Source organism: Orcinus orca, chromosome 3, assembly GCF_937001465.1.
Source record: "Orcinus orca chromosome 3, mOrcOrc1.1, whole genome shotgun sequence".
Classification (NCBI taxonomy): domain Eukaryota; kingdom Metazoa; phylum Chordata; class Mammalia; order Artiodactyla; family Delphinidae; genus Orcinus; species Orcinus orca.
This window is the reverse complement of record NC_064561.1, coordinates 50870323-50887461: the sequence shown is the minus strand read 5'-3', so window position 1 is coordinate 50887461 and position 17139 is coordinate 50870323. Positions and strand designations below refer to the sequence as shown.

Below are 17139 nucleotides of genomic sequence, written 5' to 3'. Positions count from 1 at the left end.
CTCGGGAAGCTGTCTGTCCCCACCCCCACAAATAAAGCATGTGGAGAAAAAGGATCTGTGGGTGGAACTCAGAGCAGTCAGGAGTGGTCGCTGTGGGAAAGGGAATTGGGTGTTTTTTTTAAAAGACCTGTCCTGACAAAGTTTCGCTGTTCCGCAGAAATCCTCACACCCTTTCCAGAAATCCTATGGATAAGGGCTGAGGGTTGAGCGCGCCCTCCCGGGGGCTGGAGCCTGGGGCACCAGGGGCGCAGGGCGGCCACTGACAGCCCGACCTGCCCGACACAAGGGCGCGCACACACACACACGCACGCGCCACACACACACACACACACTTTCGCTTCTAGCCCAGTTACCCAACTCACTCTTACTGCCAACCACCCCCATCCTTATTATCATCGGGGATGGGAACAGTGTTGTGGACACTTGTCCCCAGCCCGGAGAAGATGAGGATGATGTAATTAGTCATCTTCATTCTTCCCCTTCCGCCCTCTCTGGGCCGGAGAGAGCATGGAGCCACATATCTCCCATTCCCCCAAGCCCAGCTGGTGGCCTAAAAAAAGGGGGGGGACCATTTCTCACTTGGGACCAGGAGTCCCCAGAATGGGTACTGAGGGTGCCCAGGAAAGTTCCCCCGGGTCAATCTCCAAAAGCAGTGCCTCTAGGCCATACAGCCTAGCATGCAGGAGCTGAGAGTGGCAGAGGGGCTAGAAGAGGCCTTGGTCATAGATGGCGGGGAAGACTTTTAAGAGACATCAGAATTAAAGTTAGGAGTTGCTGTTCTTCGGGTGGACCAAGAAAAACTGAAAGCTAAAGGGAGAGGGAGGGAGAACCAGAGAGGAGAAATAAGAGATGATTCTAGGGGGAAACTGAAAGAGAAAAGGGGAGAGAAATGGAGTTAAGAGAAGGAAAAAGAGGAAAGGGGAAGAGTGAAGAAAGAAGAGGGAGGAAAGAGGAAGAAAGTGAAGAAAGAAGAGGAAGGAAAGAAGGAAGAGGGAAGGAAAAGAAAGGGGGAAAGAAAGGAAATAAAGGAGGAAGAAAGGAACGAAGAAAGGAAGGAAAAGGAGTAAGGAAGAAAAAGGGAGGAAGAAAGGGTGGAAAGGAAGGAGAAGGAAAGTTTTTTAAAGGGGGGAAAGAAAAGAAAGAAAAAGGAGGAAGGAAAGGAAGAACGAAGGAGAGAAAAGGAGGAAGGAAAGAAATAGAGAAGAAAAGGCAAAGAAAAGAAAGAAGAAAGAAAAAGAAAGGAAAGAAGAAAATAGGAAAGGAAAAGGAAGGAAAGAAAAAAAAGACAGGCGGCCTGAAAAGAAACAGCAATCACAGAAAAACACAGATATCCAACATCATACTGGTGAGACGCCTCTTCAGGCTTAAAACAAAATGAAAACAGTCACAGACCAGGCAGGGAAAAGTGCCGGTAAAGCGCGGGCTCCTCGCAGGCAGCTCGTGGCTCTGCGGCCGCAGGCAACCAAGACAGAGCGGCCGGGGAGAGCGGAGCCCCGGAGACGAGCAGAGCCGAGCGGCAGACGCAAGAGCGCGGCCCGGCCCCGCGGCGGCGGCTTCCGCTACCACCTCCCGGCTCTGCTGCTCGCGGCTTGCCTCCCCGGCCGCGGTCCCCGAGCGGTACTCACCTCTGCGCCGCCGTGTTGGCGTCCAGCACCCCGGCGCCCTGCATCCACGTCCGCACCGCGTTCATGCCGCTGCCCAGCGGCTCTTCCTTCATGCTGCTTCCACTCCGTTGGATGCTTTCCTGAATCCCAAACATGAAAACAACCTTTTCTTGTGGAAAATCTCCTCCCCCTTGAAAATTTGAAAAAAAAAAAAAAAAAAAAAAGGAAAGAAAAACGCCAGCCAGAGAATTTTTTTTTTTTTTTGAGTTGTTGAACTCGCGCTAGAAGATCAAGACGGGCTGGAAAGCAAATTTTTTAAAAATGTAAACCTTCGCTCAAAACTGAGCGATAACCCGAAGAAAAAAAAAAAAAAGGAGAGAAAAAAGGAAGGGAAAATCCAACAAAAAGACCAAAATTAAAAAAATAGAGATGTATGCTTGGCTGTTGGGGGTTGTTTGGTTGGTTAATTTTTGGTTTGGGTGCTTTTTTTTCTTTTTTTTTTCTTTCTTTTTTTTTTTTTTTTTTTGGTAATGATCACAGGCCGGTGGAGGACAGGAGGGGCTGGAGTTTCCTTTTGTAGAGGTACCGTTCACTTGAAGAAGCAGGAAGAAAAAAAAAAACCCTGATGGCAATTTAAGAAACAATAGACTCAACTCGCGCTGCCGGCTTTGCTACTTCAAGTGTCATTTTCCACAACCAGGCAAGTTTTTCCTCTCTCTCTCTCTCTCTCTCTCTCTCTCTTTTTTTTCCTCCTTCTCTCCCAACCAAAGATGTTTCTTTCCTTTCAGTGCGTATAGATGAGGAGGACGCTGGTTGCCATAGACAGATACACCAGAGAGGGAGAGTGGGGTGGGGGGAAGGGGGAGGGGGGTAGGGAAAGACAGAGAGGAAAGGAGAGGAGAGGAGAGGGAGAAAGAGAGAGAGGTGGACCCTGCTGAATGGAGATTCTGTTTTCTCCTTGCTAAAATAGAAGTGATTTGCAGGCTTTCCCTATGGAATCCAGTTTGACTCTCCCCAGAGCTAAACACAAGCACACTAACCCCAAAGGGAGGAGGCGGGGCCCGCGCGGCAATGACCCGCCCCTTCATTTGCATAACGTCATCCTTCCGCCTCGCCTCAGCCAATCGCGGCGCAGGAGCCTACTGGCTCTCAGCACAGGGCCACGCTCCCTCATTAACATCCCTCTCCGGGTGGCGCAGGGGAGCCGGCCAAAGTTCCTCGCAAAGTGGCGCGCGAAGGATCGCTTAGTACCCGTGTCCGAGCTGGAGAGGAGCGGGGCTGAGCTGGGCAGAGCCGGGCAGGAGAAGGGAGACAGAAGGAAGGGGAGGAGGATATTCTTCTCAGGGATTTGAGCTGGGGTCTGCATCCCGGCCATTGCAGTCTGTTAAGCATCCTCGCCGCGCCCTGAGCGCGCTCGAGGCGCACAGGCTGCGCCCTCCCAGGGCCGTGTCCTGCTCCGCTGTTCTGGGACGTCGGGGGCAAAAGTGGAGGAGACGGGAGAGCCCGGGCAGAAAAAGCAGGACGCGCATGCCAGGTGCCCACCTCTTCGCTTTGAGGAGGGGGTGGTGGGTTGGAAAAATGGGTGTGTAGATCGGCGCTGGGAGCTCGCGGACGGCACTGCCTCCACGCTGGGAGGGTGGGGTGGACCCTGGGCTCCGGCAAGCAAGGCGCTGTGGATCCCCAGGGAGTGGGGGACCCGGGCTCTGCCCCTAGTCAAGTCACTGAAACCCCTCTCGCTCCGCGGCTAGCCTGGAGACCGCCGGCGTTAGGCACTGTCCTCACATGCTCACTTCTCTGGAGCATCCCGCGGGATAGGTAAACCACCGTTTACCTAACGAATGCTCGCACTGGAGCTGTGCCAGGCTGCGTTTTAAAATTTGCTCGGAATAAATCCCCACCCCCTCATCACCGCCCCACCAAATAGTTTTTTCCTTAGAGTAACTACCAAAGCAAAAACAACGTCTCTGATTAGTTATCTGGTGTAGGGTTTCTCTCTTCCTCATTCTTTCTGTTAAAATGGGGGCTTGAACAAACCTTCCCCCAACTTCGGCCTCTGCCACCTGTCAAGAAAGAGAGAGATCAGGGAAGGAGGGAATGAAGGGAGGGAGAGAGGGAAGAAGGGAGGAAGGAAGGGAAGACGAAATGATCTCCTTCCTCAGACCCTTCAACATGTAAGCTTGTGGCTGGCAAAGGAAATAGCTAGATGTTTCTGCGTAACGTGCCCCATCATTTTTTAGCAGGTTGTAACCTCTAATAAGCACATGGTGAACTTCTGTTTCATTGCCCTCAAAGGAACTCCCTGACTGCAGCCAAATCTGCTAAGGGCTCCTTCGGGGAAATTCTCTGCCAGAAATCCAGGTCCCCTTTCTGCCGGCCTTTCTTGGCCTTTTGATTTAGGGAGCTCATGGGGTCAGTGATGGAAAAGTACACATGCTCATGTTGAATGGAATGGAGACAGGCAGAAGTTAAACTTAGTGCTCTTGGCAGAGCAGGAAAGTGGGAGCCACTTCTAGATTCATAAACTAGTTGAAAGACTGTGTTTCAGGCCTGAGGATACACGGCCACTGTCTTCAACACTGCTTTATCTCTTGTGCACAAAGCCTGCCCAGTCTCATACCATTTAATTTGGACCACTTAATGTGCTCTTTTCCTCCCTGATATCATAATTAATGCCATTTCCTCCAAGAAGCTCTCGAAGAGATCTGTTTGATCCATCAGGATCCCCACACTACCCACCAGAGTTCCTGGCACACAGTAGATGTTCATAAGGGGTATGTTGGTGGAAACACTGGAAGGATTATAGTTTTGTGAAGAGGGAATAGAGGAAGCTGGACATTCTCTATCTCTATAGAATTTAAGTGCACAATTGAAACTTGGCCTGCTGAAAATTTCCCAAAGCTCCAAGTTTAACCTCCAAGGCCCAAAGGGTCCCCAGAACCAATCCCTTCCCCTTCCTGGACCATCCCCTGCCTTCTCTGAGGGGATCCTTCAGAGAAGGGGGACCAGGAAGCAGAGGCCACCTTCCTATCAAAGTCCCAGGTAGCACTGGCGTAAGACCGAGATCTCCATCTCTTTAATTGCCTGAGCCTCCATTTCACTCTCCAGTAAACAGTGCTAGGACTCCAAGTTGAGTGTGGTGAGGTACATACCCCAGTGATGGGGAACGCACAATGGGGCATCAGATCACTGCCAAAGGTGACAGAGAAAGGAGAGACACAGCCACTCTGAGGACCAGGTTCAGTGACAGCAACACAACAGATGGATTTCTAGGGGGGTCAAGCAAATCTAGAAGCACGCTGCAAATGATGTGTTTGTGGAGGGGCCTGAAGCTGCGTGATCCAAAAGAGAAATTGGCCCAGAGAAAGAAGCCTTCAGCAGCCCAATTCCTGCCCCAGAGCCAGTAATCTCCAGGAACTAAATAAGAGGAAGGCAACCTCCACATCCACCAGGCCATGGGGGGAAAAATAAAAGGGGGCAGGTATCTTTTGATATGACCAAGTCCATTTGGCTATGCAGAGGCAGCAGATACTTCACCTGGGATGGTGAGTGTACTTTCTTTTAATCAAGCAGAGTGTATTCGTAGTTTTTCTTCTGGGTATCCTTGTGCTTTCAATCTTGCTTTCTTACCCAGTAATAAATGTTTAAGCAGGAAGGAAGCTAAAGAGAAGGTGGAGAAGAGACAAAGAGGGTGATAGAAAACTAGGAACAACACCCAGGCCAGGAGAATGGTACCTTTTTGTGGATTTCCTCTGGTGAATAATGAACTAGCACCGGCAGTTTTAAACTTTGAAAAATCCCTTAAACGCTTTTCAGTCTTCCCTCAGGTAGGTTTGCACCACCTCCAAAAAGCAAAACCTGTGTGTACAGGGGTGACTGTAAAGTATGTACTGAGACTGTCTTCATGCTTTTTTACATTATAGTCACATCCTCTGTGGAGAGACAAACTTGTATGTATAGCATTGCCCAGGCTTTGTAGCATATCTGTGATATGACTTTAGGGTAACTTATCAGAGTAATCAGTTATAAGGTAAACCCTGCTTATCAGCTTAATCAAATGGGGGAAGGAGGAATTTTGTTAGAAATGCAGATTTCCAGGCCTTGTCCAGACCTGCAGAATTAGGGAGGAAGAAAGTGAGGGGTAAAGAACATGTACATGAGGAAAATATACAGCAGAATGAGTTTATATGGGGAAGGAGCAATTGGAAAGACTTGATATTTCCCCTGGAGTGAAGACTCCCTCAGGGCTTCTCAGAGCGCCAGGACGCGGTTTAGCTTCCACCCACTTCCTCTCAGTTGCTCCAGACAGTAGACAAGGCTGCCCAGCCCTCGGGGTCTCCCCGCGTTGGGGGTAACTCAGGCCCTGTGAGCAAGCCCTTCTCCCCACCCCGACCTTTGACACCTTCTCACTCTTGGATATCCCAACCCTCTTAAAGCACAAAGAGATCAAGTCCGTTTCCTGAAGAGCATCAGTCGCCGCGGTAACTTCCGGGGAGAGCAAATAGAAACACACCCCCTCCCCAAAAGAGCGGAGACAAGATGCCCAGCTAAGATGCCCATCTAAGACTAGGGGGACGTCCCAGGGAAAGAGGGAATCTTCTCCGCTAGTCCACCCCCAGGAGGCCAGACTTGGGACCTGTCATTTAGAAAATTCCTTCGTTTCGGTCCCCCTTATGAAGACACGCCCCCAGAAGGGCCGCCTGTCTGGGAAGTGCCCCCTACCTTTTGCCGCTAGCCAGAGCCCACTCAGAGTGAAACCGGAAGAAAGATGCCTCTTTCAAAGCTGGGAAGAAGGGAAAAAGGAAAGATGAGGCGATGAAGGCCAAAGGCGCAAAGTCCTGCCGCGCGCGGCCGGCTCCGAAGGCGTCCCTCCGCGGCCTGGAGTCACAGGCAGGGTTGGACAGAGGCCAAGGCACTGCCCCAAAGAGGAGGAGGATAGGTGGGTGGAGGGTGGTGGCCCCGGGCCCTGGGAAAGAGAGGATCTGAGCGGGGCGCAACTCCGCAGTGGCCCCTGAGCAGCACCCAGACGCCGGCGGGGGTGGTCAAACAACGGATCCCGGTCGCCCGCGGCAAAACCCTGCCCCTGCCCTCCTAATACGTCTACCCGCTGCCCTCGAGGAATGCGTAGGAGCAGGAGGCCACGGTTCCACCGGAAATCCGTCTATCCTCCCTCCTTGCTCTCAGTCCTCTCTGGCAAGCGGCAAAAGGAAGGGGGCATTTCCCTGGACCATGAACCCTGATTCCGACCCCCCAGCACTGCAGAGAAGCCCCGGTTTGCTCACCCAGTCTGACTGATACTTCCAGACCCTGGGAGCGTGCCTCTTCCCACAGCACGGACAGGGAAACTGAGGCCTAGAGAGGGACAAAGTCACCCACAGAGAGCTAGGAGGTCGAAATCAGGCAAATAACACCGCTGGGGCTCTGGCTTGGGAGCGCTTAGTCTGCATGGGACGAGGGCTTGAGGCCAGGGTTTCGAGCAAACCTTTCCCGGATCGAGCCTGCAGACTCTCGGGTTTCCTCTGGGGCGGCCCCCCGATAAGAACAGATCCCATTTGTTGAAGGTTTTATGGGCATAAACTCACCGAATTCCCACAACAAACAAGGCAGGTAAGATCACCCCTATTTTACAGGTGAGAAAATTGACGCTCTGTGATTAAAATGAAACAACTTGTCCACAGCCGCATTGCTAATAAACTCGCCGAGTCCAAATTTCTCCAGAGCCTCTCCTCTGAACCTTGGATCCAAACCACTCACCCAGCTTCGGCGCTTATCTCCCCCATTCGCCTTGGTGCTTGACCCCCATGGCTCGAAGACCCCTTTAGCTCTCGAGCCTGTAGGTATCCTGGATGAGAAAGGAGCGTGGGTGCAAGTTGTCCCCCCGAAAGCAGGCAGCAGACAGTAGAGAGGAGGGTAAACGGTTCTGAAAAGCCCTAATACGCGAACTGTATGCGCACTCCAGCGGTCAGATACAAATGCCCGTGTCTCTCGGGGCCGCCAGCGGCAGGGCGCGCTAGGGTCGTGCCAGCTCCAGCCCTGGCTCTGCCACATTTGTTATGTGACCTCCAGTCAGCCGCTTCTCCCCAGCCCTAGCTGAAGTTTTAGAGCTCCAGGCGCACGCAAAGTTGCCTAATTGAAATATAAATTAAAGACTGCGGGGATGCATGGGACGCCCATCAGAGGGCAGAAATCTGGACACCTGCGGATGCGCTTTAATGGAGGAAGGCCGTATGGCCTTGGAATGACCATAGCTAAAAGCTGAAGTTACTCTGTGCAGAGAGAACACAGTTAGGGGCACTGCCAGAAAGGTCCCAGTCAAAGGCTGCCCCAGGGCGCGACCTTACTCCTCCCCTGACCCTTCCCCACAGTCCTCCAGCCCGCAGGATTGGAGTCTGATCCGGCTGATTGATTCTGGAGTCTGAATGGCCCTCGCTCCCCGCACGGAAGGAGACTCCAGGTTGCGAGAACAGGGGTTGCCGGGCTGTTTGGAAATTAGCATTCCTTCAGTAGTGCAAATCTGAAAGAAGGAAACTGAGGCCTTCGAGGATTTGGAGCAGAAGGGAAGGAGAAGGCCAGTTTGCTTAGAGGAAAGTAGAAGAGAGGACGAGTTTAGCAGACAACCTCGAGATGCCCTAGTCACAAAAAGTTCTCGAGTGTGTTTTCTTTAACGTGCAATTCACTGGATATTTACGCACCGCTCCGCGCTTGGAGGTCTTTGTTGGATGTGTGTGATGTGAGTGTGCAAATATTTGTACAAACGAAGAGTGGTTGCATATCGTGGGTCTGTGCAATACGAGTGTGTGGCAGTGAGTGACATCGCGCACTTGGGTGCATGTGTGCGCGTGCTTGAGGATTTTTGCACACAACCGTGAGTACACGAGTGCATGTGTATAGTGTGTGCGTGTGCCACGTGTAGACAGTCCTCGTTTATGTGAGTGGGTGTGCATGTAATGTGTGCAAAAGCATCGTACACGTGTCTGAGCCTGAGCTCATATGTGATTCGTGTGTCCATATCTGCATGTGAAACCCAGCGAAGTAGTCCCCCAAAGATCTCAGGTCCAATCGGAGGAAAGGTGCGGGCAGGATGCGGATTGAGCGCCCCACGGCAGGCGTGGAAACTGTAGCTCCTTTGGCATGCAGGTAGGAGGTGGTCGTCCACAGGGCGCAGGAACCGCCCAGAGGCTACAGATTAGCGCCCAGCTCGGCTCCAGGCGGGCGAGGCAGGTTCCCCCGGGGTCCACAAATTACCCGGAATGCGCGCGCACTAATCCCTGCTGGACAGTTCCGCGTTCTTAATTGTTCCTCGCAGACGGTTTCTGATTATTGATGCCGTGTGTCCTAAAAGAGACTGCTTCGGATTATCTGCGTATTTATTATCTTTATCACCGCCATTATTTGGTCGCTGTATGAAGATGGTGCCAAGCCCACCAAGACCGCCGTGCCCCGCCTCTCCGAGGCTGCCCTGGGCATGCAGTGACCCCGCGGGTGCCCGAATCTTCCCTTTACGTGGAGCCACAGCGCCACCTCGCGATCACCCGGCCTCCCTCCCGTCACTGCCGGCCAAGGCAGAGCCTTTCCTGATTCAGACCACCCAAGTTCCCACTACTGGTTTTCCATTTGCTTTTCATTCCTCTTGCCCTCACTAGAATGTTCCACTTTGCCAGAGCCTAGAGATTCCTCCAAACACACCTTTGCCGCCGCACCTTTGTACAGGAGCGGAATGCCTACACCCTTCTCCACCTAGAGAAGCTCCTCTCCCCTTGCAATCACCGGCTCAAGTTCACCTCTTCCGCGAAAACTTTCCAAACCCATTCTATAGGCAGTCACGCCTTTTCCTGATTCGCCTAATGTTCATATCATATCGGACAGGAAAATATCCTTTAAATGTCTCCCCGTCCTCCCTAAACAGGGAGCTCCTCGACAATGTCTGTTGTTGCTTATACCAACGACAACGACAAAAATAACAATAAAAGCTGGTATTTACTGAGAGCATATCATAGAGCATCTTATGCAATGTACTGTTCTAAACACTTGACTTTCATTATCTCATTTAATTTACCAGGAAAACCATGAAGTAAGCATCAGTATAATTTCCCAGTTTTCAGGTGAAGCTAGAGTTCCTGTCCAAGGTCGCATTGAAGATCCCAAACCAAGTCTGTTGGTGTGATGCCAGAACCCACTTTTCTTAACCTCTGTGCCTTGCAAATTTATTCAGCTCTATATCCACAGGCTTTACGACAGGACCAGGCACAGAGTGGGCATTCATATATTTATGAATAAAGGAACCACTGCCAATTTAAATTCTTTCCAGGACAGTTGGATTAGAAAAACACTGCAATTATCAGATACCTTAGTTGAAATATTACGACAATGATTTATCCCAAAAGAGGATTCCACTGTTAACTAGATAGGTGACCTTGGTCAAGTCATTTCATCCTCAATTTCCTTGTTTGTAAAAGTAGGTTTGCTGTGAGGAATAAGTGAGGGGAAAATATAAAGTATTTGGTACAGCCCCTGGTACTGTAGTCAATATTCAATAAAAGTTTGCTATTTATAAAATTAGTAATGATAGCTTAAGAAAGTAAGGCAGAAAACACAAAATCGACTTACCCCTATTCACAGAGAATTCATGGTACCTCTGTATAAAATTATCTCACTATTATATCTTCATTTTCATCTTGAACATAAAATATGTAGTAAAATATGTTTGGTTTACTGTGGTTACTGTGTTAATGTTAACCCTGCTCTGTTATAAGATTTTAAGGGGTGGGGGTGGGAAGATATAATTAAACAGTAGATCAGCAGACTTTGACTCTCACCCTTTCCTTTTGCTTTGTAGGTTTTTACCAAGAAGGATCTAAAGAAAGACTATAAAAGTGCTTACTATTCTGGAAAGTACAAAACTCTATTTTTTAATTTTGGGGATGTTCTGGGCTAGTTTTTCCCCCCACTTGAAACACTTTGTTGCTAGTAATACACTAAAAGTTTTAAAATATGTATCTAAGCAAATAATTGTACCCAAATAAAAGAAACAAATGAAGCTTGTTTAAACATATTCCAGACCTTCAGACATTTCCCCAAAAGGCTAAGTTTTAAAGGTTCAGGGTGCCTTTGTAGAGTGACCCATTAAACAATTACTCTTATTAGCAATTTAAGTGAATATGAACTTTTCTATCTAATCAGGCTCTAACTTTTCTATTGTCAAATTATTTTAGAAAGACTCTATTGATTGGTATAATCATGTCAAAGAACTGATTTCTCCTCAGAGAAATGAGTCTAATAAAATCCACAAAAGGCATAAATGTGTCTCCCCATTTAGCTGGCCCAAAATGAATTTCTAGAAACTTCATCCCAGCCCATTTAGTTTAGTTCATTTGTACCTGCTTCCTATTCTATGCAATACTAATGTATGAAGATGAATAAATGGACTCAGGAAATCTTACCTGCCTCAAATTAATGTGTTAAGAGATTTTGTTGTATAGCTGACAGGTATTTTATTAACCCTGATTGGGGATTTGATTCATACTGATGGTGTGAGACGCTGGCTTTTTGACAGCTGGGTCATGTACTGTGGGGCTGTGTGGGTCCTGTTCTGTTTTTATTTTCTTCTTTTTTTATTCCTAGTATGGTAGCCATTAGAGATGCTCACCAAAATTATGATTTTTCTTCTTCCAGGTGCATAGTAAGATTAAAGTATTCTGATCCTTCTGCATTTAGATATGACCTTGTAATTTGCTTTCACAAATGAGGAATTAGCAGTAGCAGTATGTGTTATTTTATAGGCAGAAGCTTTAAGAGCCAGTGTGCAATTCACCAAATCCCCTTCCCCGTGTCACAGCTGCTGGCCATCCCCAGATGGAGTTTCGCTCCACCTGCCACTCTTTGCAAAAAGTGAAGAGCCCTCCAACCCACAGTGGACTTTTAACGTGAATGGGAAATAATCTTTTCTTACTGTATGTCCCAGAGATTTTTTACTGCAGCATAATCCGGCCTCTCCTGACTAATATGCCTAGGAAGGTAGCTTATGTTTCTTTTTCTTTTTGCAGACAATGTGAAAATTCTCCTAAGATGAAAAGTACACTTCCACTTCTAATTAAATAGAATAATCAGATAACGAAATTATTCAATGAGAAATTGGTATATCTTATTTTCTTACTCAATTCATACATTTCCTGTGGATTAAAACATCATTTTGAAAATTCTGAAATGGGGAAACAATTGAATTTTAGATAGGCAGAAAAGGAATCTCAAAATCATTGCTAGACCTTCATAAGAATTTCCAGTGAGCCCTTTGTCCACTTGCAGATACACAATGTAGGGAATTTTATAGGCTCTGATTAGAAAAGATTCTTATTAGCAATTGTATGAGGGAACAGAGAAACATTTCTTTCTCCACTGGGTTCATCTCTATAATTTCAGCTTGGGGAAAAGGGAAAAATACTTGACTTATCAACTTGTGTTTAAGGAACATAATCTAGGGCAAATCAATTAACATTTCCAGACCTTACTTTCTTCATCTGGAAAATAAGAGTGTTGGAGTAAGACCATCTTAGGATGCCATCCAGTTCTACTAAACTAGAACTCCAAGATACTTGGGTGATTTCAGTTTTAGGAATCAACACTACAGTAGTACAAGAATCTTGTTTCTATCCTCAGCACTATTTTGTGGGACACTTATAATTTTTTTCACACTGATCCCCAACTTAAAGCTACTGCTTCTTAAGAAGATAGATAGTGTTTCTTTTCTTCAACCTCACATTTTTTAAGGTAGGAATCTGCTAGAAAATTGGACCATATAGATTTGGGGCCATGTAAAATGCTTTTTCATTTTCTAGCCAAGAGGAACATTCTGCTTTTTTATTGGAGAGCTGTTCTCTTCAGGTTTCAAGAGCAGATCACCTAAGGAAATTTCTCGTGAATTTTCAGTAAATTTTTGTGAGAAAATATTGATCATGTAACAAGTGCTGTAGGGTGAAATCATTACTCTCCGTTCCTTATCCTCAGTGTGGTATGACTGACTACCAAAAACAATACTATTACCTTCCTTTGGATAATAGTTTACAACTGAGAAGGAGATTTCACATGAGTTATTGTCTTGACTCCTCTGAACAAACCATGCAAGTGACATTTCTCCCCCATTTCACAAGGGAGGAGCTGAGGTTGAGATTTGCCCTTGTCCCGTGGCTAGTAAGCAGCCAGGTCTGGCTGTAACCCAAGAGCCACAGCTGCCCATGAAATTAAGAAAGCTGTCTGCAACTCTACCAGGGAATAGAAAGTGTTGAAATCAGGGCACAGGGTACTACTTGACAGAAAGATGAAGGATGCTTTCTGTTACACACATTATTGCTGTGAACTGATTCCTGGTTTCTCTCTCCTCTGGGTACTCCCCCAAAATTACAGTACTCTGCTTGTAGTTAGGTGTGGTCATCTGACCTACTTGAGCCAGAGCATTTATTTAGAAGTGAGAGGACCCATAGTAGTCACTCCCCTCAACCAGAGGTATTACCAAGGGTAGATCCATCAGTTGGGGTCCTGCTGCCCATGATCACAATGAGCAGAGGTCTTTGCCAATACCCAATAGATTTCTTTCTTTTTTTTTTTTTTTGGTGGTACGCGGGCCTCTCACTGCTGTGGCCTCTCCCGTTGCGGAGCACAGGCTCCGGAAGCGCAGGCTCCGGACGCGCAGGCTCAGCGGCCATGGCTCACGGGCCCAGCCGCTCCGCGGCATGTGGGATCTTCCCGGACTGGGGCACGAACCTGCGTCCCCAGCATTGGCAGGCGGACTCTCAACCACTGCGCCACCAGGGAAGCCCTACCCAATAGATTTAATGTAAGCAAGTGATTTAAGCCACCAGGGATTTGGGGTTCGCTTATCACAGCTTAGCTTAGTCTGCCCTGACTGGTACGGTTTCCTAATTCAAATATAACTCTTTTGTAAAAGAAAACTATCTCTGTGGGGTGGTCTTTTGTAAACTTGAGTCATATACAGTCAGCCCTCCGTATCCCTGCGTTCTGGATCCAAGGTTGCTTGAATCCACTGGATGTGGAACCCTGTGGATACGGATGGCCGACTGGACTACACCATTTTACATAAGGGACTTGAACGTCCTTGGATTCTTCTATTTATGGAGTTCTGGAACCCATCCCCCTCGGATACCAAGGACGACTGTACACATACCTTTTAAAAAGAAAATATTCTCCTGGATCCCTCATGTTTTAATTTAAATTAATTTTACTATCTCACTTAAATATGCACAAGCATAAAACTAGGGATAAATTCTTTATGCATATAGCACAAACAACTGTGAAAACAAATTATAAAAATAATGAAAAACACCACAAAAGCAAAGATTTATAAATGAACAATAATAAAACACTGGAAAACATTGTTTTGTGGAAACTAAATTGCCACTCAAATGTCAAGATGGTTCTGAGTTCAAAAAAGTAGGTTCTTTGAGGCTGGTATCCTGTATAATTATGTCTGGCGTAATGTCTCAATTCTTCTACCATTTTTCTCTTTTTTTGAACCACCATAAAACATTCCTTAATACATGTGGAAAAGCTTAAAGGAGTTATTTCAGTAGCAAATCCACCTCTGTCCCTTTCTTGCCAGCTTATGACAATAAAGAATCACTGTTGGCACCAATAAACACAAACTAAAATGTGAGATTAAAAATATTATGTCAGTACTCGGTTTTATGGAAATTACCAGATAAGTCTGACTATGCTTAACTTTTTAATAGTATCATTGAAATGAAAGCCCTGTGCTTTTAAATTCCTGTCAAAATCTAAGAAACTCCCCACTCTCCAAAATATATTGTATATGCCACTGAACTGTACACTTAAAAATGGCTGAAGTGGTACATGTTATGTGTATTTTACCACAATTTTAAAAAAGTTTTTTTCAGAGAGAATAGTGCAAGTTTCAGAGCAAGATATCCTGACTATCAAATCCCCACTCCCACTATTTTGATGCTGAGCGACCTTGAGGCAAGTTGCTTAACCTCTCTGAACCTCAGGTACCTCATCAGCAAAGTAGTACTGTACTCATTAAACAGTTGTTTTGAGGAACAACGAAGATAGAGTAAATGGAAGAGTCTAGCACAGTACCAGTCTGTGGAGAACTGCTATGTGTTTCCTCCTGGGCCATTGCCAAGACTGCATTTCTCAGCTTCCCTAGCAGGGAAGCTCCAACCGAGCTCTGGCCAATAAAATGTAGGTGGAATTGATGGAAGCCATTTCCAAATATAGCTTATAAAAACCTCCCACAGGATCTTCCACCCTTCTTCCCCCTTCTGTGAGCTGAATCAGATAATCCAAGAGAAGATTCCAATGCTATAAGGCAGGGCTTAACAAACTTCTTCTGTAAAGTGCTAAGAGTCAATATTTTAGGGTTCATGGGCTATATACTCCCTCTGTCACAAGTACTCATTCTGCCGTCGTAGTGTGAGAGCAGCTACAAAACACAGGTAATACATACAAATGGATGTGGCTGTGTTCCAATAAAATTTTATTCACAAAAAAAGTATTCAAATTTGACCCACGAGCCATGCTGACTCCGGCTCTGGGATGTTAGAATCACAGGGTCAAAGGCATCTGGGTCCCTAAAACTGCATGAGGAAATGCACTTTAATACAAGCAAGAAATAAACTTATGTTAACTCATAAGAGATTTTAGAGTTTTGTCAGTGTTAGCCTACTCAGACATTTTTGGAGGAGGTCATGGAGGAGACGTGACCTCCTGTTGACCCTCGAGCTGAGTAAGGGCAATCTGAGGCTGCTAGCCCCCTCCCCTGTCCTTGAAATATACATTTGCCCTCTGTTCCCACAGTGGGAACTGTTTTCAAGGACACAGTCTTGAGAGAGCAATGTGTTGTTGAGACCATCTGGACAGGATACGAGACTGAATCCCATCATCCCAAATCTACCTAAACTTTTAAGATTCGGTCGGGCACGTGCAGAGATCTACTCATCTTGCAGCTACCCAAGACAAGCCTTGCATGTAAGTTCTCTTGCTTATCAAACCTGCCACCTACAAATCTGGAGTGGTCTGTCTCTTTCTTCGGTCTCTCCTTGCCCTCCGTGTACAGAGGCCAGATTTCACCCAGGAAGCTCCTGAAGTTTTAAACCAACAGATATCATACCCAACCACATAAGTCCCTCTTCTGCCCTATGTTCCTTTGAAGACAGGGACTGTGAGTTATTCATCTGTCACAAAGCCTTCCCAATACATATTAGTGAAATTTAAAAAACACCATCAAATAGATAATCATGTGCATGGGGAAATTAATAGATGCAACAGCTATGACATTCAAAGTCATCTCTGTCCCCTCTCTCCATCCCATCACCCTATTCATGGGCACATATTAGTGTTGTTTGTGCCCCATCCCAGATAACCAGAGACACATATTTGGGAGACAGTTTGCTTGCGTAAAGTGAACAGAGCTTGGTTAATTGATTCATTTTATGTGAACAGGTTGCTCCCTCTTACAATAAGTAAGCCCCTGGAACATATTGCAAAGTCAGCTTTCAGTTGTGGCTCGGCATGTGATAGCCTGTCACCTACAAACCTGATGATACCACCATTGCAGTTTGGTACTTTTACCCCTAATTATGGTGAGGGAGTCTGAGACTGCAGGAGATTAAAAAAACTTTTCCAAAATCCTGTCCTGGCCACACCAGAAACCCAGGCCTGTGTGAATCCCAAGCATCATGCTACCCACAGTTGGATTCTGAAACCTGTGGAATCATCCACCTTCCCTACTGGTAATGTATTTGTTGGGGAACAATTAACCTCAGGATGAGTAATTTGTCACCACTATGTGTGAGTTTCAAATTTTCCCATTACAAGAGGAAAATGAGAAAAATATGTCCTAGATAACACAGAGAAAAATGCTTCATTGTCTTAATTGCCTTTCTATTTCAATCAAGGAAGGCATTTAATTATTTCTGAACTACATTCAAAACTCTCTCTCAAGAATATTACTCTCCCCAGGTGAGTTAACCAAATCTGTGCAAAACATTTCTCGTGTCTGAATATTAAAATCAAACATTTATTGAGCACTTTTTATATGCCAGTGACTAAATTCCTTCCACTTACGACCTCATTTTTTCTTCAGAGCAAGTCCATGAGGTGGAAACAGTCCTTATTCCTCTCTGACAAGTGAGGAAACTGAGGCAGAGAAAGACGAGCGTTTGTGTGAGTTCCAAAGGCTGTAAGTGGTGAATCAACATTCAGTCCCAGTCCCCCACCCAGACCACACTGCCCCCTCCCCCACTCTGCCCTGCTGACTCTAAAGAGAGAGATGTGCTTTCCCCTTTGAGATTCCAATTTCTGAGTAAATGTGCAAAAACCAGTGTGGAAGAAATCACCCACGATGACTCGAGTCAGCTACTCAGGGGTCATTGAGAACCTCAGCCCTCTGGAACTTGAGGTGGGTCATCTAGAGGCTATGGAGTCAGGAAGGGCTGAGTTGGCCTGGCTTCTTGCACAAGGAAAGAAACCCATGCTGCTCCACACCACTGCCCTGGGCCCTGGAAAG

The 17139-nt window shown here is 46.8% G+C and overlaps 1 protein-coding gene across 8 annotated transcripts in view; it reads right to left on the bottom strand.

Moving 5' to 3' along the window:
• EBF1 (EBF transcription factor 1) overlaps positions 1 to 2610 on the bottom strand; it is a 394973-nt gene extending 392363 nt beyond the window's left edge. For 4 of the 8 annotated variants that reach the window (XM_012537168.3, XM_033407907.2, XM_033407910.2 and 1 more), the window contains exon 1: positions 1626 to 2609. In XM_012537168.3, coding sequence (XP_012392622.1) covers positions 1626 to 1759 — 134 coding nt within the window. In that variant the 5' untranslated portion in view covers positions 1760 to 2609. Of the gene's footprint in view, positions 1 to 1625 lie in introns of all 8 variants that reach the window. The other 4 variants (XM_033407906.2, XM_033407908.2, XM_033407909.2 and 1 more) reach the window with 2 other exon arrangements.
• Between the last annotated feature and the right edge of the window lie 14529 nt (positions 2611 to 17139).